This window comes from Megalobrama amblycephala, linkage group LG18 (assembly GCF_018812025.1).
Source record: "Megalobrama amblycephala isolate DHTTF-2021 linkage group LG18, ASM1881202v1, whole genome shotgun sequence".
NCBI classification, from domain to species: domain Eukaryota; kingdom Metazoa; phylum Chordata; class Actinopteri; order Cypriniformes; family Xenocyprididae; genus Megalobrama; species Megalobrama amblycephala.
The window spans coordinates 9,872,131-9,899,467 of record NC_063061.1 but is presented as its reverse complement, the minus strand read 5'-3'; the positions used below and the strand labels follow the sequence as shown (position 1 = coordinate 9,899,467).

General features: G+C 38.4%; 2 protein-coding genes, 1 long non-coding RNA gene and 1 pseudogene across 4 annotated transcripts; 1 reads left to right on the top strand and 3 right to left on the bottom strand.

The window, feature by feature from the left end:
- Positions 1 to 1,678: 1,678 nt before the first annotated feature.
- On the bottom strand, positions 1,679 to 1,795 carry LOC125253649 (annotated as a pseudogene).
- A 261-nt stretch (positions 1,796 to 2,056) lies between these two features.
- On the bottom strand, positions 2,057 to 10,390 carry poglut3 (protein O-glucosyltransferase 3). Its single transcript, XM_048166506.1, has 8 exons — positions 9,949 to 10,390; positions 9,340 to 9,534; positions 8,828 to 9,111; positions 8,440 to 8,656; positions 8,165 to 8,361; positions 7,854 to 8,048; positions 7,552 to 7,656; positions 2,057 to 3,176 (listed from the first exon to the last, which is right to left on the bottom strand). Exons 1-8 carry the CDS (start codon positions 10,166 to 10,168, stop codon positions 3,036 to 3,038), a joined length of 1,554 nt encoding a protein of 517 aa, XP_048022463.1. The 5' UTR covers positions 10,169 to 10,390; the 3' UTR covers positions 2,057 to 3,035.
- LOC125252864 lies at positions 10,391 to 12,574 on the top strand. Its single transcript, XR_007181295.1, has 4 exons — positions 10,391 to 10,791; positions 10,979 to 11,073; positions 12,139 to 12,189; positions 12,517 to 12,574. It is a non-coding gene; the product is annotated as an uncharacterized LOC125252864 (long non-coding RNA).
- Positions 12,575 to 18,774: 6,200 nt separating this feature from the next.
- LOC125252867 (C-C chemokine receptor type 7-like) lies at positions 18,775 to 24,347 on the bottom strand. Of its 2 annotated transcripts, XM_048166511.1 has the most exons (3): positions 22,909 to 24,347; positions 22,617 to 22,657; positions 18,775 to 20,081 (listed from the first exon to the last, which is right to left on the bottom strand). In XM_048166511.1, the coding sequence occupies exons 1-3, from the start codon at positions 22,922 to 22,924 to the stop codon at positions 19,101 to 19,103; spliced, it is 1,038 nt and encodes a 345-aa protein (XP_048022468.1). In that variant the 5' UTR covers positions 22,925 to 24,347; the 3' UTR covers positions 18,775 to 19,100. The 2 variants fall into 2 exon arrangements, with proteins under 2 accessions (XP_048022468.1, XP_048022467.1); XM_048166510.1 differs by lacking the exon at positions 22,909 to 24,347 and having other exon boundaries at positions 22,617 to 22,762.
- Between the last annotated feature and the right edge of the window lie 2,990 nt (positions 24,348 to 27,337).

Below are 27,337 nucleotides of genomic sequence, written 5' to 3'. Positions count from 1 at the left end.
TTGTACAGAAAAAAGTCCAAGTTATGTGTTACACATACAGTGAATTTAGTTACCTCATTACTCCTTGTGTATTAACACACTTAGTTTCTTCAGTTCATTGTTCCATGTCATTTCAGTTTATGTGGTTTGCATTTTCTCCTACGTTTCCTTAGTTATCTCCTGAGTGTTTATTAGTCTAAATAAAGACATTGTGAACTAAATTGCAACTTCATTATTATAAGTGTGTAATTACAAATATTTAAATACATGATATACAAGTCTCAGTAGTAATGTCATTCAAATATATTTTAGTTTACCATAAATGCTTTTTTGTACATTAGTCAGTATACTTAAAACATATTTCAAATACAATATAAGTAATTATGAAATTTTAGAAGATTTTAATTTTAGAAGAATGTTTTATTTTGAGGGTGTTTTGCACTATGTTCTTCTTCTGGGTTTAAATTCCATATGTTGGCATCACTTCACAGTATACCATGCCCTTTATGTGCGTTTTTCTGTGTTGAGAACTAACTGCTGATGAAATTGGGGATTTCAGTGCTGTAGGGATGATGTCAAAACTCAGAAGACTAATTCACCAGTGGTTCCCTTGAGATTTTCCTATGGGTTTTTATAATGGGTTTTTTTCGAATGATGAGCAAACTGCACACCTCAACGTTCTTATAGTGACTTATTAGAAACATACGTTTTTAAAGAATAAACATAACCGCTTCAAAATTTGCATTTTCAATATGGGTGTGTGTAAACTACATTGTAGAGAAAAACATCCACATACCACACATCTTATTTTACTCAAATTGAAAAACCCCTTCATAAAAACCCATGGGAAATATTGAGGGAACCATTCATTATCTGGTTCAGGTTTGTTTAATAAGGGTTAGAGCTTAACTTTCCCTCCATTCCATTCTGAAGGGCTCATCTCTATGCCCTAATCGCTTCAGAGGGTTTACCTTCCGGGGTGCATTTCCCGAAAGCATCGTTAGTCAACTATGGTCATAAGTCCTATTGAACTCTATTGGTAACGACGGAACTTACGACCATAGTTCGCTTTGGGAAACACACCCCAGAGTGAGAGCTTTCAAGGGATGAAGGGTTAAGGGGCAAAAAACTCTTCACTGGGATTGATTTCTGGACTTGGCATTTTGCTGAGCCAGGAGATGCTGTTGTCGCACAGTTGTGTACACATAGAATCATGGGAGTGAAGTGTCCATCAGTTGTACCCTTAGAAATCCTTCATTAATAATAGTAATAATAATTCCTTACATTTATATAGCGCTTTTCTGGGCACTCAAAGCGCTTTACATATTGAAGGGGCAATCTCCTCAACCACCACCAATGTGCAGCATCCACCTGAATGATGCAACGGCAGCCATATTGCGCCAGAACGCCCACCACACACCAGCTTATTGGTGGAGAGGAGACAGAGTGATGAAGCCAATCAGTGTATGGGGATGATTAGGAGGCCATGATGGACAGAGGCCAATGGGCAAATTTGGCCTACTCTTTTCGAAGGACATCCTGGGATTTTTAATGACCACAGAGAGTCAGGACCTCGGTTTAACGTCTCATCCGAAGGACAGTGCTTTTTGACAGTATAGTGTCCCCATCACTATACTGGGGCATTAGGACCCACACAGACCACAGGGTGAGCACCCCCTGCTGGCCTCACTAACACCTCTTCCAGCAGCAACCTAGTTTTCCCAGGAGGTCTCCCATCCAAGTACTAACCAGGCTCAGCCCTGCTTAGCTTCAGTGGGCAACCAGTCTTGGGCTACAGGGTGATATGGCTGCTGGCAATGGTCATTCCTAAGGGCCCTTTGAAGCATCCAGTTTTGAGTACTTCAGTTTGGAATGACCCTTCAATATGGCAGCCATGATTGTTCAAAGGGCCCTTGGGAGGTGGATTTATCTCATTTAGAACACAGCCATTGTCCCTCCTGCTGCCAGTGCGTTGAAATTCCAGTGTTGTTTGTCCAATGTTTTTGATTATATGGCATAGTAAATCCATTTTACATAACACGTCAAAACACAATGACAAATCCAGCACACTTAGTTCTTAACTATGATTAAAGAGAGTTTATTATGAAACAATAGTACTGAATTTTTTTTGTAAACAAACAAAAAAATCCTTGAGTTGACAAATGACAGTCCACTGCCACATATTTTACCATAGAATATAGCTGTTTGGCACAAATGAACTCTGGAAACAAATGGAACGTGTACAAGTTTAAGGCAAGCATGATTTACGCTCAGACTTTTTTTGATGAGGTCTGAGACACAACTCCACATCATAGTCAAAATGACACTTATGTCACCAAAAGAGCAGTTCAGCCATTCATTGAGCTGTCAGAGAATCCAAAGTTTGATACTATCACTGTAATGTTAGGAATGTAGTGATGCTCTACTTGGGCAATAAGCTTAAGTGTGGCACACATACAGCATAAAGCTTAGCTTACATTAGCTTCATTCAGAACACATTAAAAAGTTTTAAAACAAAACTAGGCTACTCACAGGTTTTACAGGCTCATTTTTGTTCCACATTTCAAATTATATTTATCACCCCTGCTTTCCATACTGATAAGTAATTCTAATAAGAAAAGTAATGCAAGTAAAGATAAACACAGGGGGGAAAAGGATCAAAAATCAAAGCAAAAACATTACACTCGCAGTTCTGTGAAATGCAAAAAAAGCAGAAAAAAGTGAGGAAAGTGGGAAATAAAATAATTTAAAACAGTGGGATTAATAGTGTAATGCACAGGCACATAAATGGTTATCTGCAGTCAGATAAACAAACCGTTAAAACATTTTAATCCTAGCACAACTCAAGTTCATCCTTCAAAAGTATATCATTCCTCTATACCTATATAAAAAGCCATTCTGATTCAGTGTCACTATTTGAATGGTTTTTGTGTTCCATTCAATATTATTTCTTTCATGTGCATGTTTGTGACACTTGTTTCAGACGGATCACTTTTGTCAGTTAATCTTTGGAGGAAAAGGAGCTGTGAGGGCTGAGACAGTCTGAGCTGACTTTGTCAGAGCTCATCCTTCTGCTGAAGATTCTGATCCTCGGATCTCCTCTCACAGTTACACAGTGCAGAGTGATCAGATGGCTGAGGCACTATTTCCATATCAGGATGAACTACAGGCCGAGTGCTCTGACGATTCGCATAGGTCTGTAAAAGGAAAGAACATACAAATTTACAAAATTTACTACTTTCTCCTTGTTACCTGTAAGGCTGTATCCATTAAAGAGAAATGTAATTTTTATATTCTTTTATATTGTTTTGCCTATGTGTTAATCTAAACTCTCTGAATGAATATTTTAGCCTTCCTTACGTAATCAAGATCACATGTATACCATGTCTGCTATCGACAACTTTCTGTTTTAATTTCCTGAATGATCATTTACATTATATGTCGATACCTATGCAACATATTAGTATTATAGGATAGTTTCTCCATCAACACCCAATCAAATTACATACATCCTTATGGTTTAAAAAATCCAGTCTAAGAACAAAGCTGGGGGGAGTTTGCAAGTTCTAGGGGTTTGAGTTGTTTGGTTTTCACTGGTCATGCTCCCCATCCGTTTCTTGGGAGAATTGGACGCTCAGACCTGAAGATGAGATGACCTAGGAGAAGTCCTCATTAAACCCTACGCTTGTGCCGGACTGAGGCCTTGTCTTCCATTCATCAAAGATCTTCTGGATTTCTCTCTCATCAAGACAACTTCAGCAAAGACCAACTAGTGCCTCAACAAGGGACATCAGGACACTTTTATTCAAATGGGTGAGACATGCAAGTATCATATTTAGTCTCATTGTTTGATACAATAAGTATAACCTACCCCTTTTAAAGAAGGGTGTGTTAGAATTAAGAAACTGATGGTTTGGCAGTTGATCCAGTAGCCCCTCACTGCAGAACACTCGAGATCGGGTAGGTTAAGGGATATGTAAAGTGGGAGGAGTTGGATCCAGATCCAAGGGGTGGAGATGGATAGGTTTAGATCCAAGGGGCGTAGATGGGTAGGTTTAGGGCAGGGGTAGGCGAGTTCAGTCCTAGAGAGCCGCTGTCCTGCTGAGTTTAGCTCCAACCTTAATCAAACACACCTGAACAAGCTAATCAAGCTCTTCAGGATTACTAAGGCTATAGGCAGCTGAAGGGTTTTTTTTTAAGGGTTGGAGCTAAACTCTGCAGGGCAGCGGCTCTCTAGGACCAAACTTGCCTACCCCTGGTTTAGGGATATGTAAAGTGGGAGGAGTTGGATCCAGATCCAGGGGGTGGAGATGGGTAGGTTTAGATCCAAGGGGCATAGATGGGTAGGTTTAGGGCAGGGGTAGGCGAGTTCGGTCCCAGAGAGCTGCTGTCCTGCTGAGTTTAGCTCCAACCTTAATCAAACACACCTGAACAAGCTAATCAAGCTCTTCAGGATTACTAAGGCTATAGGCAGCTGAAGGGTTTTTTTTTTAGGGTTGGAGCTAAACTCTGCAGGACAGCGGCTCTCTAGGACCAAACTTGCCTACCCCTGGTTTAGGGATATGTAAAGTGGGAGGAGTTGGATCCAGATCCAGGGGGTGGAGATGGGTAGGTTTAGATCCAAGGGGCGTAGATGGGTAGGTTTAGGGCAGGGGTAGGCGAGCTCGGTCCTAGAGAGCCGCTGTCCTGCTGAGTTTAGCTCCAACCTTAATCAAACACACCTGAACAAGCTATTCAGGATTACTAAGGCTATAGGCAGCTGAAGGGTTTTTTTTAGGGTTGGAGCTAAACTCTGCAGGGCAGCGGCTCTCTAGGACCAAACTTGCCTACCCCTGGTTTAGGGATATGTAAAGTGGGAGGAGTTGGATCTAGATCCCACCCCCTGGATCTTGTGTTCTGCAGTGAGGACCATCTGTTGATCTGCTGAATTTCAAACAATGTGATTACTTCTTGCTTTCCTGTATTCTGCTTCAGTTAGCTTTCCAACTATATGCATGATTAGTCAAGGTTTTCAGTTTAGTCGAGCTAAAGAGATAGTTCACCCAAAAATGAAAATGATCCCATAATTTACTCACCCTCAAGCCATCCTAGGTGTATATCTTCTTTCAGATGAACAATCGGAGATATATTTAAAAACATCCTGGCTCTTCCAAGCTTTATAATGGGAGTGAATGGGGGGCAGGATTTTGAAGCTCAAAAAAATGCATCTATTCATCATAAAAGTAATCCATACGGCTCCAGTGGGTTACTAAAGGCCTTCTGAAGAAAAATATCCATATTTAAAACTTTATAAACTATAATAACTAGCTTCTGGTAGACAGTTGTACGCACCGATTTTCCGGCCGAAGAGTAACCGCTGACCCCGACGCATGACGTATTGACGAACACAGAAGCGCAGAAGAGAGAGCAAAACAAAACACCAGTCACGAATTATAAGTCTAAAACGAGAATTTTTAAAGAGAAATGTCGAAGGATTTTGATATAAGAGGAGCTTGAGTTTGTTGCCCAGCCCTATTTGTTTGAACCGCGAGAGGCGTCTAAGCTTACGATACTCCTACATCCTGCGTCATACATCGCGTCACAGGTTACTCTTGTGCTGCAAGTGGACTTGCACAGTACGCGTATGGTCATCTGTCGGAAGCTAGTTATTTTAGTTTAATTGTTGTAAATATGGATATTTTTCTTTAAAAATAACCCACACGGCTCCAGGGAGTTAATAAAGGTCTTCTGAAGCAAAGCGATGTTTTTTGTTTTTTTGTTTTAAGATGGATGGATTTTTTTGGGCTTCAAAATCTCGCCCCCCATTGGATGGAAGCACTTTCTTCAGCTCATACTCGTGAACCCTGTTCATTATAAAGCTCGGAAGAGTAAGGATATTTTTTAAATATAACTCAGATTGTGTTCGTCTGAAAGAAGAGTCATGTACACATAGGATGGCTTGAGGGTGAGTAAATCATTAATCTTTCATTTTTATTTTTGGATGAACTATCCCTTTAATAGAGGCTTGTTCGTGTCACATGTAAAGTTGTTTGTGGTTCATGCTCATATACTGGAGTCCCTAATCATGCAGATTTTGGCTACATGCTCCGAGTTGTATTGTACAGAAAGAAAGTTATTTCCCATACCCCGGAAATTAAAATTTCTTAGAATTAATAAACAATTAACACTGAGTGTTCGCTGGACAAATAGGTTAGTTGATTGTGGTGTTAATTCTGCTACATCAAGTTAATTCTTACAGCTGATGAAAATGTTTATAATTAATTATAACTAGTTATAATTAATTACTCATATTTCCTTTGGGCTTATTTGCTACATGGGTGTTGATATTTTTGGTAAAAGGGAATGCCACAGTCCTTTTTCTCTGTTTTCTATAGTCATATAGCATTAATTTAAAAAAAAAAAAAAAAAGTGTCTAGTCAAGTTTTATTAAAAGCCCATATTTAAAGCTTTGAAATTTTTCACATACACTCATTAATGATAAGTTATTGATCAGAAAAATATTATTTTGAAAAATATTAAAGGTGCCATCGAACGTTTTTTTACAAGATGTAATGTAAGTCTAAGGTGTCCCCTGAATGTGTCTGTGAAGTTTCAGCTCAAAATAACCCATAGATTTTTTTTTTTATACATTTTTTTAACTGCCTGTTATGAGGCATAATTAGAAATGCGCCGATTCAGGTTGCGGCCCCTTTAATTGCTCGTGCTCTCCGCCCTCTCCAGAGCTCTCGACTCTATCATTGCATAAACAAAGTTCACACAGCTAATATAACCCTCAAAATGGATCTTTACAAAGTGTTCATCATGCAGCATGTCTAATCGTGTAAGTATGGTATTTATTTGGATGTTTACATTTGATTCTGAATGAGTTTGATAGTGCTCCGTGGCTAAAGCTAACATTACACACTGTTGGAGAGATTTATAAAGAATGAAGTTGTGTTTATGAATTATACAGACTGCAAGTGTTTAAAAATGAAAATAGCAACGGCTCTTGTCTCCGTGAATACAGTAAGAAACGATGGTAACTCCACATTTAACAGTACATTAGCAACATGCTAACGAAACATTTAGAAAGACAATTTACAAATATCACAAAAAATATCATGTTATCATGAATCATGTCAGTTATTATTGCTCCATCTGCCATTTTTCGCTGTTGTCCTTGCTTGCTTACCTAGTCTGATGATTCAGCTGTGCACAGATCCAGACGTTAATACTGGCTGCCCTTGTGTAATGCCTTGAACATGGGCTGGTATATGCAAATATTGGGGGCGTACATCCAGACTGTTACGTAACAGTCGGTGTTATGTTTTGATTCGCCTGTTCTTCTGAGGTTTTTTAAACAAATTAGATTTATATAAGAAGGAGGAAACAATGGAGAACTCTTGTTATTCAACTATGCCGAGGTAAATTCAATTTTCAATTCGATGGCACCTTTAAGATTCATAAGTTCAAGAGTCAAAACTGACCAGGCAATGTAAAAGCTGTCTGTAGTTTTTGAATGCATTAGGAGTCACTATACATTTATCAATAAATTATTCAGCATTTATTTTGCTGTAAATGGCAGATTCTTACCTGGAAAACAGTGTAGTAGTAGCAGTAGAGTCTGTGAGGCTGAAGCAGATCTCTCACCACCGACTGTCCGGTTTTAGCTATGGCCTCTGCCTCTGTGTCATTGTTCTGTGTATGTTAAATGATGAGGGGGTTATACAAGTAAATATACAAGTTATAACAATTACAAAAAAAATTCAGTTTTTGTTTTGCATATGATATATGGGTCTCTTTTTTTTTTTTTTTTTTTTTGTCATTGTGAAATGTAATTTATGCTGTTACTCTACATAGTCAATGTGCTCCAAACATAAGGACATCGTTTGTACCTTAGCCCATTTAATCTTCTCGATGAGGTCAGAAAGGTCCCTCTTCACTGGTATATAGTGCACACCTGGTTTCAGATGTGTGTAAAAGTGTTCATAGTATGGTGAATCCTGTTTTAAGACCAAACTGTTGCCCAGCATCAGGTACGGAAACCTATAGGCCGCTACTGTTCCATCTACATTCACCTGGTATTTGTACTAGAGAGATTTTCAAGAGTAGAGCAAAGCGTGTCACAATTCTTAATCTGTATTATTTAGTAAGCAGAGAAAAAGCATATCACAGTTTATCGAAAGTTTTTCAACACATTACTTACCTTAAAAAAATCAAAGAAACCAACCAGTGGTGCTTTTCCAAGTTCCTTCTCCCGTTCACGAAAGAAAAAAAATGCTGTTATTCCCGCATCGAGCAACTCCGGATTTTCTTTGGACATGGTTACCAAATGCAAGCGTTCTTCTCGACTGTCCCTTCCTCTGAAGAATGCCTTGTCCATTTTATCTGACCATACAGGACCTGGAAAACCAACAAAGAGAAGTGAGACAAAGAAAAGTAAGCTAATATCAATCTCCAGATTGATGTTCAAAGTAGCACCTGTGTTCCCCTGGACTGACAGCAGGTCATTTGTTACGCCTCTCATTGCCTCTAAGGATGAGTGTGTGATATCATATGTAGGAAGAATGATGTCCCGTGTGTCCGTGGAGCCGCACCATGAGATAATAGGCACTGGTCCAGGTTTGTCACTTACTTTCCTGTTCTCCATTGGCCAGTCTCCAACGTTAATATAAAATTCCACATCAGGCATTTTTATCTGGAGGAGACAATACAGATATAACAATAAAATAGTTGATATGACATGTCCAATGAAAAATGTATAATAAAAAAAATTATAAAGTACTTATAAAGGTCTGAGACTTTTGTTTTCCAAAATGTTTCAAAGTGAAATAAGACTAAAAGGTAAGAAATAACCTCCGTAGCTTACTTTTCGAGCGAGGGAGAGCAGTATCTCATCCGAGAACATCTTGAAATCGGTGTACTTGCCCAGCGAGCGCCGATGCACCTGGTTGTTTAAGATGGTATAGTGAATGAGTCCACCTCGCTGTGCAAAGCGCTTTGGAACCTCCTGCAGGAGCTGCTGCAGGTCAATAGATGGAAATGAACTGAAATCCTTTTGAATTTGGGGGTCTTCCTCTGGGCACTGCATAACCCTCTGCCACGCTTCCACATCAGACTCTGGACAATCACAGTATTCATGATAAACAGGACCTGATGGAATTTAAAAGATTTTATTATGCATATTATGCAAAACTTTTTAAAGAATTGCAGATCATTTGGAAAAGAGTTTGTCTTTACATAATACTAATAGATGACACTTTTGCATACTTTTAAAGAGTACTTTTTATGGAAATAATATACTTTAAAAGAATATAAGTGAGAACTGAATGCAGTGTTTTTAGATTTTTAGACATCTATCAATGTCCAAAAAAACTTTACCTCTAAGAGTGTATGGTGACTTTGCCACTGGCTTATCTTGATACAAAACTTCAATCTTCAAACCCTTCAAAGAACTTCCATAGAGGCGGTATCTGACAAGTAGGGAGCCATCGCCCCGATCCAATGGTGCTGGGATATGGATACGAAGATACTCCTTTTCTAATGAGGATATCTTCACTTTGAAAGAGTCTTTAACTAAAAGAAATAAAACAAAAATCATAAAGTGTCCAAGAAAAGAAATGGACATGCACTAGTTTGAACTAAACATAGCTTTCAGTCAATTTACACAAAGGAAATGAAAGTAAAAAGGTATATTTGCATTGATCTCTAATATATTACTAAATACTGACTTTTTAAACCAGAAGAACATTGTGTATTACTGCAACAGAGATCTTAAAAATCTAATAGTCCTTAATAATAAAAAAACAAAATTCAAAACAGATACAAACACTATCTCATTATTATATGCTGTAAAACAGAACAGTAGAATGTACGTTCAAACATTAGAAATGTCATTAAGTTTTAAGGCTGATAATAAGTTTTTTTAACCCCCCGATATGATCTAATTTCCAATAAATATTTTTATATATGATATATTTACATTCTTACCAGGAGAGACAGTGATGTTTCCTCCTTGTGAATCAACAGTCTGAATGAAGAAGTATCTGACAGGAAGCACAACATCAGGATTCAGTCCAGGACCCCACACGAGACATTTACCCGGATCAATCTCAGTACTCTGACAAAAACCTACATTTAAAGCTGTAATAATGACCAGGGCGAAGGCAACATTTGGAAAATACTTTCTAATGTTTATATGAGGGATCATTTTATCTGCTGTTCCTGTCGCTGAGAGCAACAGGGGATTGAAAGGGGACTAAATTACAGCTAAAGTTTACTGCAAAGCTCCTACGAATTTATTGGCATGGTTAATACAGACGTTTTTTGCTTATTCTTGTTTTATATACCCGGACTTGTTGCATTTAGGTAGAAAATAAGAAGTTACGAAATAATTAGGGTGGCTTTTGAGTGTGGCGCTTGTGCTGCGGTGCGCCTCAATAATAAATCCGGCGAGTTTCAAAAACTATTCAAGAGTTCCGGATCTTATGAGAATGGAAGTTCCTAATGTAATGTCACAAATTTGCAGTTCATTTTATCAGCGTTTCATGCAAAATCATAGACTCTAATAAAAATAACATTGGCTTTTATTTTTATGAAATTATATTTTATAGGTGAAATTTTACTTTTTTTATTTATTATCAAAGTAATTTGTATATTCCACTCAGTGCTAACACAAAAAAACTAGCACTGAAACTGTAATTTTGACCTTCAACCGTTTGGAGGCCATTGAAGTCCACTATAGGGAGAAAAATCCTGGAATGTTTTCATCAAAAACCTTAATTTCTTTTCAACTGACGAAAGAAAGACATGAACATCTTGAATGACATGGGGGTGAGTAAATAATCAGGAAAAGTTTATTTAAAAGTGGACTAATCCTTTAAGGCTCATTTTCAGAGAATATTCATATTATTTTCCCCATACTGTTTTCTCGACACAACCAGCACTGATATTCTTTTAAATAAAACAATGGATCTAACAAGCTCATATATTTCTCATATTTTTTCTGTTTGTTATTCAGAGTCCTTTGAGTTTCTCTATAACATGGGAAAGATGATTCGATCTGGAACATTTGGCAGCGTGTTCAAGAGAACATGCAAATTTAATGGCAAAAAGGTAAATCTTACCGAATTGTACAAACATTTTGCTCTTGCATGCATCAAAAGATTCACATTTCAATTCACTTAACATTTATTTGTATAGCGCTTTTCACAATACATATTCTTTCAAAGCAGCTTTACAGAGAATGCATGTCAACATTAATTTAAAGAATGCAGTTAGCAAATAATGTAATAATTTAGGCAATTAATTGACAATCACTGTTAACAGTTTAACTGAAGGTAGAAGCAATGAGCTCCTGGAAAAATGAATTACATATTAACAATAATTAGGATATATAGAAATTTGGGAATGTGCATGTTGATCCAGATGATTGCGTCTTCTGAAGTCCTCACAGGAGTTGGTGCCGTCTTCTTCAAAGGTGTTGGTCATCTGAGATCTTCTTAAGAGGCTGGAGTTGATGTACTCTCTAGTCACATCGGGACGGGCGTCCCGAGATAAAACAGAAAAGCAAATAATTAGCGTAGCTGCTGTTCATAATATTAAGCAAAGATAGTCATGTGCAATTGATCTGATATGAGATGCATTATGTGAACGCTTGGCTAAAGAGATGCGACTTTAATCTAGATTTAAACTGGGTGATCGAGTCTGAGCCACGAACATTATCAGAAAGGCTATTCCAGAGTTTCGGAGAAAAAAATGTGAAAACACACTCTCCCTCCTTTGTTGGACTTAGATATCCTAGGTACAACCAGAAGTCCAGAGTTTGTGATCTTAAAGAGCGTGAAGGATTGTAGGGCAATAGAAGATCGGTTAAATACACAGGAGCTAAACCATTAAGAGCCTTATAGGTCAGTAGCAATACTTTATAATCGATACGGAACTTAATAGGTAACCAGTGTAGAGATGATAAAATTGGTGATATATGATCATATTTTCTTGACCTGGTAAGAACTCTAGCAGCTGCATTTTGTACGTACTAATTGTAGCTTGTTTATTGAGGAAGCAGGACAACCAATTGAGGAAGCAGGACAACCAAAGATTTTTTTTTTTTTTTTTTTTTAATTAGATGGCTTAATACTGGTTGAATTCTGTTATCGAAACTTTTTTTTTTTCTTGCAGGTTGCCATCAAGCGAATGCACAAGTTTGACAACTTTCTTTATCTTGATATTGTAAGTTGGCCAAAACTTGAATATGTATTTAGTTATTTAAGTGCAGATTGCTGTAGTTAAAGTCCCCCTGTGGTCAATTATTTTATCCTTTAAAACTCATCTTTGATCACCAAACGGACATATTTTAAAAAAAAATTCAAGTGAAAAAAATGTCTTCATGCCTTAAAGGTCCCCAAGAATGCTTTTTCACAAGATGTAATATAAGTCTAAGGTGTCTCCTGAATGTGTCTGTGAAGTTTCAGCTCAAAATACCCCATAGATTTTTTTTAATACATTTTTTTAACTGCCTATTTTGGGGCATCATTAACTATACACTGATTTTTTCAGCGCGCCGCCCCTTTAAATCGCGTGCTCCCTGCCACACGAGCTCTCCACTATATTACAGCGCATTTACAAAGTTCACACAGCTAATATAACCCTCAAATGGATCTTTACAAGATGTTCGTCATGCATGCTGTGTGCATACATCGAATCATGTGAGTAAATTATTTATTTTGATGTTTACATTTGATTCTCTATGAGTTTGAGGCTATGCTCTGTGGCTAACGGCTAATGCTACACTGTTGGAGAGATTTATAAAGAATGAAGTTGTGTTTATGAATTATACAGACTGCAAGTGTTTAAAAATGAAAATAGCGACAGCTCTTTTCTCCGCGAATACAGTAAGAAACGATGGTAACTTTAACCTCATTTAACAGTACATTAGCAACATGCTAACGAAACATTTAGATAGACAATTTACAAATATCACTAAAAATATCATGGATCATGTCAGTTATTATTGCTCCATCTGCCATTTTTCGCTGTTGTTCTTGCTTGCTTACCTTGTCTGTGCACAGATCCAGACGTTAATACAGCCTTTCCTTGTCTAATGCTCTAACATGGGCTGGCATATATGCAAATATTGGGGGTGTACATATTAATGATCCCGACTGTTACATAACAGTCGGTGTTATGTTGAGATGCGCGTGTTTTCCGGAAGTCTTTTAAACAAATGAGATTTATATAAGAAAGAGGAAGCAATGGGGTTTGAAACTCAATGTATGTCTTTTCCATGTACTGAACTCTTGTTATTCAACTATGCCAAGATAAATTCAATTTTTCATTCGAGGGCACCTTTAAAATAGCTTGTACACCCTCATTTAATATACACGGATCAATGAATATGCAAATTAGCCACACCTTCACTATTCCTTGGTTTTGTGTTTTCTCAGAAGTAGAAAAGAATATTTTCAGAGGCTTTATAAGAAACAAATACATATTTATTGTTTGCAAAAGCATTTTAATTAAGTTGCAGGGGGGAACATAGGCGAATAAACAAAATATTTATTAAAACAAGTTAAGTCAGATTACATGAAACAAATAAGAGAAAATATACTATCCAAACTGTCAAATATTAGCATACTAACCAAACATATTCTGAATTAAAAGTCCTCTGACTTCTGCTCCTGCAGGATGCATTCTACCTTGATCTGCATTCAAAGGATCATCATCACCAGAGGTAGAATCTTCCTCACAATCAGCACCAGCATGACCTCCCTCTTCCTCATCAAGAAGCTGGATATTTTCCCTGAATGCAATGTTGTGGAGAATTGCAGTAACCACAATAACAGAACAGCTTTTGGAGGGGTTTAGCTTCAGGCCACCACTGGACCTGCTGATGCAGCGAAAACATTGTTTCCGCAGTCCTATAACCGTAGAGCGTGTCCTTCCATAGGCCTGATTAAATCTTTCCTCTGCAATGGTGGCTGGATGATGCACAGGTGTTAAGAGGAATGGTCGAAGAGGATATCCACTGTCTCCCAGCAGCCAGCTATCACCAAAGCCACCCTCTTCAGCAATCTGCAAATTGCAGAATTGGCCCATGCGAAAGAGTCATGTGTGCTTCCAGGCCATTTTGCCACAATGTCAGTGAACATCCCCTGGTGATCACACACTACTTGAACATTAATGGCTGGATAGCCCTTCCTGCAAATGTACAAGGGCTCATTTACCACAGGGCTTGACAATGGGATAAGGGTGCCATCGATGATGCCAATCACCCTGGGGATGTTGGCAATACTATAGAATTGTTGATTGGCCAGCTGGATTTCTTCAGGAATTTGGGGGAAAATCAGGATGTTGCAGCTAACAACTGCACTGCTGGACTTAAGGCGTAGTTTCTTCTTGTGGCCCTCTGAAGGTGTGGTTTCACTATCTGAAGTAGTTCAAGAATCTTGGTCCTTGGAAGCCAGAATTTTCTTAAGATGACATCATCAGACAAGGGAGGTAAAATTTGTCCTAATGTAGGCATTTATATACACTGACTGACTTCTGCGTCGCCTTCTGTGCTCAAGCTCCAGGATTCTTTGTAAAGCTGCCATTGTTGAGCACTTGGAACACACATACACACTGTTTTATTAGGAGAGTCCTTAGTACACCTGCTATTGATGCACCAGAGAGATAATAGAAACACCTTAGCTAATAATCATTCTAAATTAACTACCTACACATGATCTCTCTTTGATTTGTTATAGTAATAAAGGTTTTGTGTCATGTTTGGCTTATATTTTTATTGATGACAATGTTGGGAATTGAGAAAATCTTCAGTTACATGATGGTTTTTGTGTATGTGATTGTGCCTCACCACTGCAAAATAAAAGTTTGAATTCCATTCAATACATATGTTTCATGATCAGACTTAGGGCCCTATTTTAACGATCTAAACGCAAAGTGTAAAGCGCACGGTGCAGGTGCACTCAGGGCGTGTCCAAATCCACTTTTGCTATTTTAACGACGGAAAAACAGTCCGTGCGTCGGTGAGCATTTTTGAAATGGGTTGTCCCTATTCTCTTAATGAGTAATGGGCGTAACGTTCAATAAACCAATCAGAGTGTCATCTCCCATTCCCTTTAAGAGCGAGATGCGCTCGCGCCATGGCGGATTGGTATTTACATGGCGGAATTTGTTGGCGGAAAAGCTTAACGCTTTTCAAGCGAAGAAACCGATCTGCTCGTGCGCGAAGTTAAAGCGGTCTTGCAAATGCAGGCTTTCAAATAGCTCCGCGCGATGAGTATTGGCACGATTGTTCAATTAATTAGCCAATTTCGTTCATCATTATAAGTAGTAATAGGCTGAATTGAAAATAGGTAGCCTAATTCTTATACACGCAATGACTATTCATCATTACATTTTTATATTTATGTAGCCTACACAATAATATTCTTTTACACTGTAATCCTTTTGTTTTTAATATTTGGCATGTTTGTGTGATGCGCATCCCTGTGTGTAATAAGCAAAGTCAACGCACACTGTGGACGCGCCCAGAGGCGCAGTTTCTACTAACGCGCTCTAACAAAAAAATATTGCGCCATTGACTTTAGACTTTAGACCAGGTTCGAGTTGGTCTATGGCGCAGTCTATTTTCAGCTCCTTAAAATAGCAATGCGCCGGCAATGCGCCTGAACACACCTCTTTTTTAGACCAGCACGCCCATGGGCGCACTAACTGGCGCAAATGCATTTACTAATTTAAGGACGTGGCGCTGAACAGGAAAACGCGAACGGCGCCGGACGCAAACTAGCAAACAGACTTGCGCTGCGCCTTGCGTCGCATTGCGCCGGGTGTATTATAGGGCCCTTAGTCACATTATTCACATTATACTTTGATGAGTCAAGTTACAATACCATGCTCTTTTCTTTCTGTTAAACTACTATATGAATGGCCAGTGTATTAGAAAAGCACAAATACATATTACAAGTCTGTAGATCTGTAAATGATGTTGGAGGGCCAGGTTGGAGGGGACCAGATGTTGGAGAGCTCACCTTTAAAGGCAAAGGCTTGGTTGACGCACATGCATCTATGCCTCCAGGGATCCCTTCCAATGCCTCAGGCCGCAGGATGGCCAAAACTTTCTCTTCCTCTCCAGTCAGACGAGGAACTGAATTCATGCCACCACCCGTCTTTTTCGCTTCCCTTCTACATACGTCACACCTGCGAAGTCCCTGAACTTGTTCCCGACTTCTTCTGGGCTCCACTCATACCCATGGCCAGCAGCATGTATTTTTTGTGTGATTTCTGCCCAGGCTTTCTTTTTTTCAGCATTTGTAATGCAGTTTTGCAGCTTTGAAAATAGCACTATTTTATTATTTTCCACCTCCTTCAAAAGAACTGAAATTTCTCTCTTCAAATATTGTGGTTTTCGTGTCATTTATTTTTTGTCATTAACATTTCTCATTAACACGGCGTTATGGCAAGGGGACTTAAATAGTTAGGCTAATGATCTTGACCAAAATATGCAACAGGTGTGCACAACAGTAGATCAATCACAGTCTTTTAAAACCCATATTTTATTGTTTTAATTGTGTTGATCTATCAATATTCAGTAAGAAATGAAAAAAAAAGGTATTTATATGAAATTATGAAAATAATAGTTAACGATTTGGGGATTTTTTTATCTTTAATTTTATTTATTTATTGTATATATTTTAATGTGCAAAGAATTAAAGGTGTCATAGAATTTATAAATTGAATTTACCTCAGCATAGTTGAATAACAAGAGTTCAGTACATGGAAATGACATACAGTGAGTCTCAAACACCATGGTTTCTTCCTTCTTATGTAAATCTCATTTGTTTAAAAGACCTCTGAAGAAGAGGTGAATCTAAACATAACACTGACTGTGACACAACACTCGGGATCATTAATATGTATGCCCCCAAATTCATGCATATGCCAGCCCATGTTCAAGGCATTAGACAAGGCAGTATTAACGTCTGGATCTGTGCACAGCCGAATCAACAGACTTTATGCAGGTAAGCAAGCAAGGACAACAGCGAAAAATGGCAGATAGAGCAATAATAACTGACATGATCCATGATATCATGATATTTTTAGTGATATTTGTAAATTGACTTTCTAAATGTTTCGTTAGCATGATGCTAATGTACTGTTAAATGTGGTTAAAGTTACCATCGTTTCTTACTGTATTCACGGAGACGAGCTGTCGTTATTTTCATTATTAAACACTTGCAGTCTGTATAATTCATAAACACAACTTAAACACATTAAACTTAAACACAACTTTCAAACACGTAAACACATTCTTTATAAATCTCTCCAACAGTGTGTAATGTTAGCTTTAGCCCATTAGCCATGGAGCATAGCCTCAAACTCATTCAGAATCAAATGCAAACATCCAAATAAAGACCATACTTACATAATCGGGTATGCTGCATGACGAACACTTTGTAAAGATCCATTTTGAGGGTTATATTAGCTGTGTGAACTTTGTTTATGCAATGTATTATAGAGTTGCGAACATTTAAAGGGGAAGCACGCTGAATCGGCGCATATTTAATGATGCCCCAAAATAGGCAGTTAAAAAAAATTAATAAAAAAATATTTATGGGTTATTTTGAGCTGAAACTTCACAAACACATTCAGGGGACACCTTAGACTTATATTACATCTTGTGAAAAAGAATTCTATGGCACCTTTAATGTAGTTTTGTTAACATCATTACTCCACACAATATACCTTGCAGTCGCTTAATTATCACTAACTACCAAACCACATAGCTGAAGAGGGTGAAACTATTTTGATGTGGAGATGAATTGAAGTTGACAAATGTTCTCACAACACACAAAGCAACTTGAGTCATTTATTTTAAAAAAGTAGATTTATTCAGTTTTAAAACAACCCAGACACAAATAATAAAGAAGGCATATGTTAAATAACTGTTTAGCCATAACAGAGGATTATGTTTCTTATTAGTGACTAACTTAAAAATGTCTAATTTACTTTCAATATAGACAAACTGATTTTGAAAATAAGATAATGGAGACAAAATGGCTATATCATATAACACAAAGGGCCCTATTTTAACGATCTAAACGCAAAGTGTAAAGCGCACGGCGCAGGTGCACTCAGGGCGTGTCCAAATCCACGTTTGCTATTTTAATGACGGAAAAACGGTCCGTGCGCCGGGGCGCATTTTTGAAATGGGTTGTCCCTATTCTCTTAATGAGTAATGGGCGTAACGTTCAATAAACCAATCAAAGTGTCATCTCCCATTCCGGAGGATTGCTATTTACATGGCGTACACGCGATGAGTCAGTTAATATGTGTGTGTATTGGCACGATTGTTCAATTAATTAGCCAATTTCGTTCATCATTATAAGTAGTAATAGGCTGAATTGAAAATAGGTAGCCTAATTCTAATACACACAATGACTATTCATCATTACATTTTTATATTTATGTAGCCTACACAATAATATTATTTTACACTGTAATCCTTTTGTTTTTAATATTTGGCATGTTTGTGTGATGCGCATCCCTGTGTGTAATAAGCAAAGTCAACGCGCACTGTGGACGCGCCCAGAGGCGCAGTTTCTACCAACGCGCTCTAACAAAAAAATTTTGCGCCATTGACTTCAGACTTTAGACCAGGTTTGAGTTGGTCTATGGCGCAGTCTATTTTCAGCTCCTTAAAATAGCAATGCGCCGGCAATGCGCCTGAACACACCTCTTTTTTAGACCAGCACGCCCATGGGCGCACTAACTGGCGCAAATGCATTTACTAAGGACGTGGCGCTGAACGGGAAAACGCGAACGGCGCCGGACGCAAACTAGCAAACACACTTGCGCTGCGCCTTGCGTCGCATTGCGCCGGGTGTATTATAGGGCCCAAAGAGTGAAAATAATTTCTTCTCTCAAAGGGCAATCAAAAACAAGTGAAAAGCTTATTGTTACAAAGCAGGCATACCAAAATTTGCAGTATATCACCATTCAGTCCTCCACAGGCAGTTTCCTTTAAATGGAGCTTATGAACTGATTTACCACTATACTGCTCTTAAGCAAATACAAGCATTCAGGGGGAAAACGTGGTGGTTTCGCTGTCCAGGCTGACAGAAGCCTGGACAGCGTCTCTATTTGATACATCCCAAGTCTTTCAATAGCTTTCTTAGATCATTGCGAAAATTTACCCCAATGAAGGCATACAGGAATGGGTTCACACAACAGCGCAAGAAGGCCACGGCTCTGGTCACATCCATGGCATAAAGACTGCTGTCCTTGTTGCATTCCATTGTTTCCTGAGTGGTCACTCCCATGACTACGATGTAAGGTAATTGGCTGAACACAAAGACAGCTATCACTGCAATGATAACCTTGATGGCTTTATTCCTCTCAAAGTTCTTGGCTTGGTTAAGGGTCTTGATGATACAGATGTAACAGAATCCAATGACAACCGCTGGAATTATAAAACCCAGGATCATCTGACTTACCAGGATCTTAATGCGGTAGTCATCATAGTTGCTGCCACTTGCTACACAGGTCATACTGACATTGACTTCAGAGAACACCATGTCGGGTACAGAAAAGATCACCGCCATCACCCAGACAAGCAGAGAGGACACCTGTCCATAATAGACAGCACTTGAGCAACAGCGATGAGCAGAGACTGCCTTCGTTATGGAGAAATAGCAATCTATGCTGATACAGGTGAGAAGGAACATGCCACTGAAGAAGCTGACCTTGTAGATTGTGAACATGGCCTTGCATGTATACAGACCCAAATACCACATTCTCATGGAACTAGCTGCCCAGAAGGGGAGAGAAATTGCAAACAGCATGTCAGCCATGGCTAGATTGAGCAGGTAGACGTCAGTCATTGTCTTCAGCCTCTTGAAGTAAAGGTAGGTTAGGATAATCAGAAAGTTCCCCACGAGAGCCAGGAGGCAGATGATTGTGTAGATGGTGGGCAGGAACCAGGCACGGAAGGTATGGATGGAGCCCTTTTCGCAAATGATTTCAAGCCCGCTGTAATCCACCACCTCTGTGGAATACTCATACTCTATTGTGCTTTTTTCTTCTAATTGGTATTCAGTATTCTCACTGGACCAACTTCTCTGAAATAAAGGTAATGCAGAAGCTTCACAAAAACCTTCCAAGTAATCAGTTACTCATCAAAAGCTGCCATTATCCTATACATTTAAAAGACAGTCTGGAATCTGTAGATTCTGAAACAAGCAGACCTCCAAAAGTCTAAGAAATAGTTCTCCCAAAATGAAAATTCTGGCAGCTTGTTCCAAACTCTACAGTTTTTTTGGTAATACTTTACAATAAGGTTCCATTTTTTTTAAAGTTTAGTTAAAGGATTATTTCACTTCTGAATGAAAATTTCCTGATAATTTACTCACCCCCATGTTATCCAAGATGTTTATGTCTTTCTTTCTTCAGTCGAAAAGAAATTAAGGCTTTTGAGGAAAATATTCCAGGATTCTTCTCCATTTAGTTGACTTCAGTGGGGTTCAACGGATGGAAGGTCCAAATTGCAGTTTCAATGCAGCTTCTACACGATCCCAGACGAGGAAAAAGTGTTTTGTCTATAGTGAAACGATCGGTCTTGCACTGCTCTGTGATGTGCCATGTATTACGTTGAAAGGTCACGAGTGACAAGCTTCCGAGGTAGGGCGAAAAACTAATTTTCTCCTCCAACTTCAAAATCTTCCAATATCATTTTGTACCTTTTTTTTGTAAAGGCCATTTGGCTTAACCTTTGCGAGTTCGCTTTGTAAACATTGGATTGGTACTTCCACCTATGTCACGCATGACCTTTCCAACATGATTACGTCATGCGTGCGGATCGCAGATCTAGTGCAAGGTGAGCATTTGTGGTTAAAAAGTATATATTTTTATTTTTTTTAGAAAACGTTCGATCGTTTCGCTAGACAAGACCCTTATTCCTTATCTGGGATCGCACAGAGCCCTTTGAAGCTGCACTGAAAATGCAATTTGGACCTTCAACCCGGTGAACCCCACTAAAGTCCTCAAAAACCTTAAATTCTTTTTGACTGAAGAAAGAAAGACATGAACATCTTGGATGACATGGGGGTGAGTAAACTCAGAAGTGAAATAATCCTTTAACTACATTAGTTAATTTGTACCAACAATGATAAATACTTCTGAATCATTTATTAATCTTAGTTAATGTTCATTTTGAACTTTTACTAATACAAGATTAAAATAAAAATTTGTGTCTGTTGATAATATTTAATGGGCCTGAGCTGACATGGACTAACCATGAACAGTGGTATTTTTTTATTAAAGCTACAATATGTAAATTTTTCGCATCTAGAGGTTGCCTATTCAAATCAAAGGCGTAGCTTGATGACGCCGAGTTTGAGCACGGATTCTTGGGAGATGTCGTCTTCACCTCACAGTCAGTGGAAAAGAATCAGGATGGGACTCGAGCAGAAATCATGTTCATGGATGAGATTATTAACATTACTGTAGTATGAAGCAGAGCAGGGTGAGTGATGTGAGAGCTGAACGAGGCCGCTGGAGCAATTGCTAATGAGAGAGACGAACACGAAATGCACGCCTCGCGAGCAGCAGAGCTCTAATTATGCCGCAGTTGCCGCTTTCGCTTCTTCCGATCAAGCGTATGAGGTAACGCAGCACTGTTTTATCATATTAGACATTTGAATGTGTTGAAAATGATGTTATAACGTTACTCTGTGCGTTCGCTTGGCAGCTGCTGTGAGACACTTGTTGCACACTGCAGTAGATATTATAATATCATTAATAAATGCTGGATGACTTGTGCTGATAAATGGCATGCAATTTTAAAATGTATTGTATGATGAAGAAAATGCTGTATTAGCCATTTGACAATAGTTTTTCTCTGAAGCATGGTAAAAGCATGGTACTCTCGGAAAATCAAGAAAACTAGCTACATTTAAACAATAATACTAAACGTGTTGAGCTATAAAACAATAATTCATTTTCTGTCTATAACCAAACAGTGGTTCCCTTGTCTATTAAAATATGTAGCCTAATATATTAAAGCGTCTTTAGTATTTCCAAGGTTTCTACAAAATAAAACCGGAAACCGAGGGTAATGCACATATGACGCAATTGACAGGCGACTCCCGGCCACTTCACGGAGCCTTGGTCAAAATCGCAATTTTCTAACGATCTACAAACACTTGGAAACATTTGGGATATTGTAAGTACTTAATTGAACAAAATATATAACACTGGCCTAGTGGTTTTTGGATATTTTAATGCAAAAAAATTACATATTGTGCATATACATTTGCAACTTTCTGTAACAAATGTATGGCACATTGTTAGTTTATATTAGTTAACTCGTGTTAACTAATAGGATCTTATTGTAAAGTTGTACCGATATTCTTTCTTCTGTAGAACACAAAATATGTCAGAACGGCAGCTTCAGTCACCATTCACTTTCACTGTATTGGATTTTGTCATTCTGCCTAAAATCTCCTTTTGTGCTCCATGAAAGAATAAAGTCATACAGGTTTTGAACAACAAGTAGGGTGAGTAAATGATGACAGAAATTTAATCTTTGGGTGAAATATCTCTCTGGAATTAGGGGTTAAAAAGAAAGGTGAGTGCAGTTTAAACCATGAAATGACCTTGATGTGGCACGACCATATCAGCAACATAGGACCTAAAACTGTCAATGAAAGTGTCAGAAAGTACATATAATGATACATTTCATTCATAGGCAAGTAAAAAGTTTAAAACAAATTTATTAGAGCTACACTAATGGATCACTTCTCTTCTTTGACCACATCCTCTACATGTTTAAAGATTTGTAAAGCTATATATATATATATATATATATATATATATATATATATATATATATATATATATATATATATATTTGACAGTATAAAAGAGCAGATTCATTTCAAGGCTTACCGGTAAATGCATGCATGATTTCAGATGACTTTCTCTTTGAATGTTTCAGCAGGACTGCTAACAACACAGTGAATTCGAGAGCTCTGTTACTGCTGTGTTAAATAGGGGAAGCATCACTTTTAACTTTGAAGCCAAGATCAGAGGAAAGTTGTTGTTTTTTTACCACAGTTTCAAGAAAAACAATATAATTTTTTACCTTTGCACGAGCATAAAGTTGTTCTCATTATAATCGTCTCATTTTAAATACTCTCCCTGCTATATTCACTAAATTAAACCAAGTAATAATTATTGAAAACAAAACATATTCTATTTGCATTTTTAGGATTGTTACTCTCTGCTTATTTCTGTTTTAATTCCTTAAAACACTGCATCATAATAAGTGAGTTTTGAAAATATAATAGCCATTTATTTATCCAGTTAAAGAGAGACACAAAATGGGGGGAAATGTTTTTGGGGAATTTTAATTTCATTTCCTGCATTTACATACATTTAGGGACTATGGTTATACAAAATGCAGGAAAAAATTAAGTTGATTGTAATGATAAATTCTGCCAAATAGAATAGCACGCTACTAAACTATGTATAAGAAAAAGATTTTATAAGAAAGTCTTACTTTCTTTATTGTTTAATAGGGGTCGATCACCAAGACTTGAGAGAATCATTTTATAAAGCCAAAAATGTTCACTAATGATTAATGTTTTGTGTGTGAATAAAATTTAAATAATGTACATCTCAATCTGTTAAACTTTTATTTCAAACTAACTGCTGTACTTGAATTTGTAATACATTTTCTGTCATACATTGCTGACAGAAAATGCTGCGGTTTAAAGTGGACCTAGCAACAGTGTATGTTAATGTTAGCTCAGTCAATGTTAGGCTAACATCAACAGGTGTAGACAGAAAATATGATTATCCTGACCTGAGCTAATTTACTGAATCAACCAACTCACATCTCCTTTCTTTCCCAGATAGCTAATGACATCTGGTCCAGTTGTAGCCCACATCCCCCACATTCTTCTGGCCCACATAATGCATAGAATGAAGGTGATGACTCAACCTGAGTGTGGCTGGCAATAGCATACATATCCAGACCTCATCAGAGCCAATTATGGCACATATGGCTAAGTTCTGGCAGCGGCAAAGGTCACATGGGCCACATCTGGGCCATACACAGCAAGCCACAACTTGCACTAAAACCAGCTTGATGTGTGTGGGCCAGACACGGCCCGTGTGACCTTTACCGCTGCCAGAACTGTACCATAGCTGGCCATGAATAGGCCTAAATATGGATGCTATCTGTGTTCTTTACTGAAATTAAAGTCATCTGTTGCTGTTTCTGTTGCTGCTTCATCAATGACTGTGCCGCCAACCGCGATACATGTTCATTAGAACTTTCAGTGAGCTATTTCCTGAACGTGCGCATCAACACAGGCAGGCTCTCTGTGTCCTGCTCAGTCCTGCTCCTCCGTGGTGATGACGGCGTGTGGCTTAAAAAAAATCATAACAAACAAATTTGAAAGTGGGGGGGGCGGGGCGGCACGTCCCCCCTGTCCCCCCTGTCCCCAGTGGAAATTATGCCCCTGAATGAGAGTATAAACCCTTCAATTTAAACGTGCTCATGTGTGAATAGCTTTTATATACAATAGTTCTGTTGTGTTTATGTTTGTTTGAGAATAGACATTACTTTTTCCTCACTGGAATTCCTACATCATTTTCATAAGCATAAGGAGTCATATGCTCTGACGGTACTTTGATGTCATACACCGATCAGTCTGTGCAGCGCCAATGCATCTCGAACAAGCCTATTCTCTTTTGGCCACAGCGGATTTTCTAAACTATTTTAAAGGTGCCCTAGATTATGTTTTTAAAAGATGTAATATAAGTCTAAGGTGTCCCCTGAATGTGTCTGTGAAGTTTCAGCTCAAAATACCCCATAGATTTTTTTAAATTAATTTTTTTAACTGCCTATTTTGGGGCATCATTATAAACGCGCCGATTTTATGCTGCGGCCCCTTTAAATCCCGTGCTCTCCGCCCACAGAGCTCGCGCTTGCCTTAAACAGTGCCTTAACAAAGTTTACACAGCTAATATAACCCTCAAAATGGATCTTTACAAAGTGTTCGTCATGCAGGATGTCTAATCGCGTAAGTACAGTGTTTATTTTGATGTTTACATTGATATTGAATGAGTTTGAGGCTGTGTTCCGTGGCTAACGGCTAATGCTATACTGTTGGAGAGATTTATAAAGAATGAAGTTGTGTTTATGCATTATACAGACTGCAAGTGTTTAAAAATGAAAATAGCGACGGCTCTCTTGTCTCCGTGAATACAGTAATAAACGATGGTAACTTTAACCACATTTAACAGTACATTAGCAACATGCTAACGAAACATTTAGAAAGACAGTTTACAAATATCACTAAAATATCATGGATCATGTCAGTTATTATTGCTCCATCTGCCATTTTTCGCTATTGTTCTTGTTTGCTTACCTAGTCTGATGATTTGGTTGTGCACATCCAGACGTTAATACTGGCTGCCCTTGTCTAATGCCTTTTATAATGTTGGAAACATGGGCTGGCATATGCAAATATTGGGGGCGTACACCCCGACTGTTACGTAACAGTCTGTGTTATGTTGAGATTCACCTGTTCTTTGGAGGTCTTTTAAACAAATGAGATTTATATAAGAAGGAGGAAACAATGGAGTTTGAGACTCACTGTATGTCATTTCCATGTACTGAACTCTTATTTAAGTATGCCAAGATAAAATCAATTTTTCATTCGAGGGCACCTTTAAGTCGTAAAGTGAGCAGGATATATTAAAATGTAGCACAAGGATGGATATGGCTGGCATTTATTCATGATAGGGGCAGCCGGGCTTAGAGCCCTCCCCAGCTCTACAGCGCCCCACACAATATAAATGCAATCTGTGGTGAAAAATGGAACTGCAGCAAGCTCTCAGAGAGCTACTGGGGCTGGTTTGTGGCTGTCCCGCTCGTCTCAACTAAAGATGTAAGCACCTGTGACAGACGTTGCACTATTCTACTTACGGAAAAAATGGAACTGACGCTACGTTTCTTTCCGTAAGTAGAATATCGAAGGCATAGGACATTAGTGACATAAGTGCGGTTTTGGTGGAACCAATTGGAAGACAATCATTTGGTTATATAAAGCATATACATTTACATTTTTTTCGATTGTTTCGCTAGATAAGACCCTTATTCCTCGTCTGGTATCGTTTAAAGCCCTTTGAAGCTGCACTGAAACTGTAATTTTGACCTTCAACATTTTGGAGACCATTGAAGTCCATTATAAGGAGAATAATCCTGGAATGTTTTCATCAAAAACCTTAATTTCTTTTTGACTGAAGAAAGAAAGACATGAACATCTTGGATGACATGGGGTGAGTAAATTATCAGGAAATTTTAATTTGAAAGTGAACTAATCCTTTAAGCCATCTTGCAGGCTTGTGTTTTCGTACTGTCATCATCAACCGTCAAAACAGGGACGTGCACAGGAATTTTGAGGGGCAGTTGCTCTGACCTAAAAAAAAAAAAAGGGCACCCCCCCCCCCCCCCCCCCAAAAAAAAAAAAAAAAACCTATATATGAAGGACTGAGAATAACCGCGGTATAAGCGGAATAATTGACTCCGCTTCGAGTCGTGACCGAATCACGACCTCAGGTGTGCATTATTTTTCTAATAATTCAACGGCCCGTCGTCAATTATTCCTTACTTGAATCACAGCTTAAATAGTGTTTTGACATCGACAACCCTTGCATTTTACCTGCGTCTAGTTAACTTTCTTTCGCTTCTGGGGTCGACATTAACACACTGACAAAATTATATTCAGAATTAAAAATATTTTTATACGACTTTTTAATGTGTGATTGTGTAAAGGTTTTCACGAGATACCAACCTTTCGCGAACTTGCTTCCAACACTTATTCTCATGGAGGCGCGGTGTGCACGGAGGGAGGGGCTGTGCGCGCGCGAGTATGTGAGAGAGACGCGTGAGTGAGAGACGCAGGGAAATGAAATGCAGCTGAACCATAGACTGTAAAAAAAGAGCTGAACGTTTGCTCTATGAAAGACATTGACAAAGACGAAAACTAAGGACATTTAATCTATAATTTTATTTTATTTTAGTTAGTTTTGCCAAACACACATCACAGTTTTGGTTAGTTATCGTTTTTTGTAATGCCTCGTTTTTATTTTTATTTCAGTTAAAGACGTTGTTTTTTCCCACCTAGTTTTCGTTTTTTCGTTCGTTTTCGTTAATGATTATAACCTTTATCACCTTTCCGACAACGTTAAGTCGTCTCTCCCGACAACCGCGACAATCTCCTTCTAGTGCCGCTCATGCAGGCTCAGCTCAGGTGCCGGTCGCGTGCAGCGCTGCAGCCACGTAAACAGAGTTTGCCCTTCC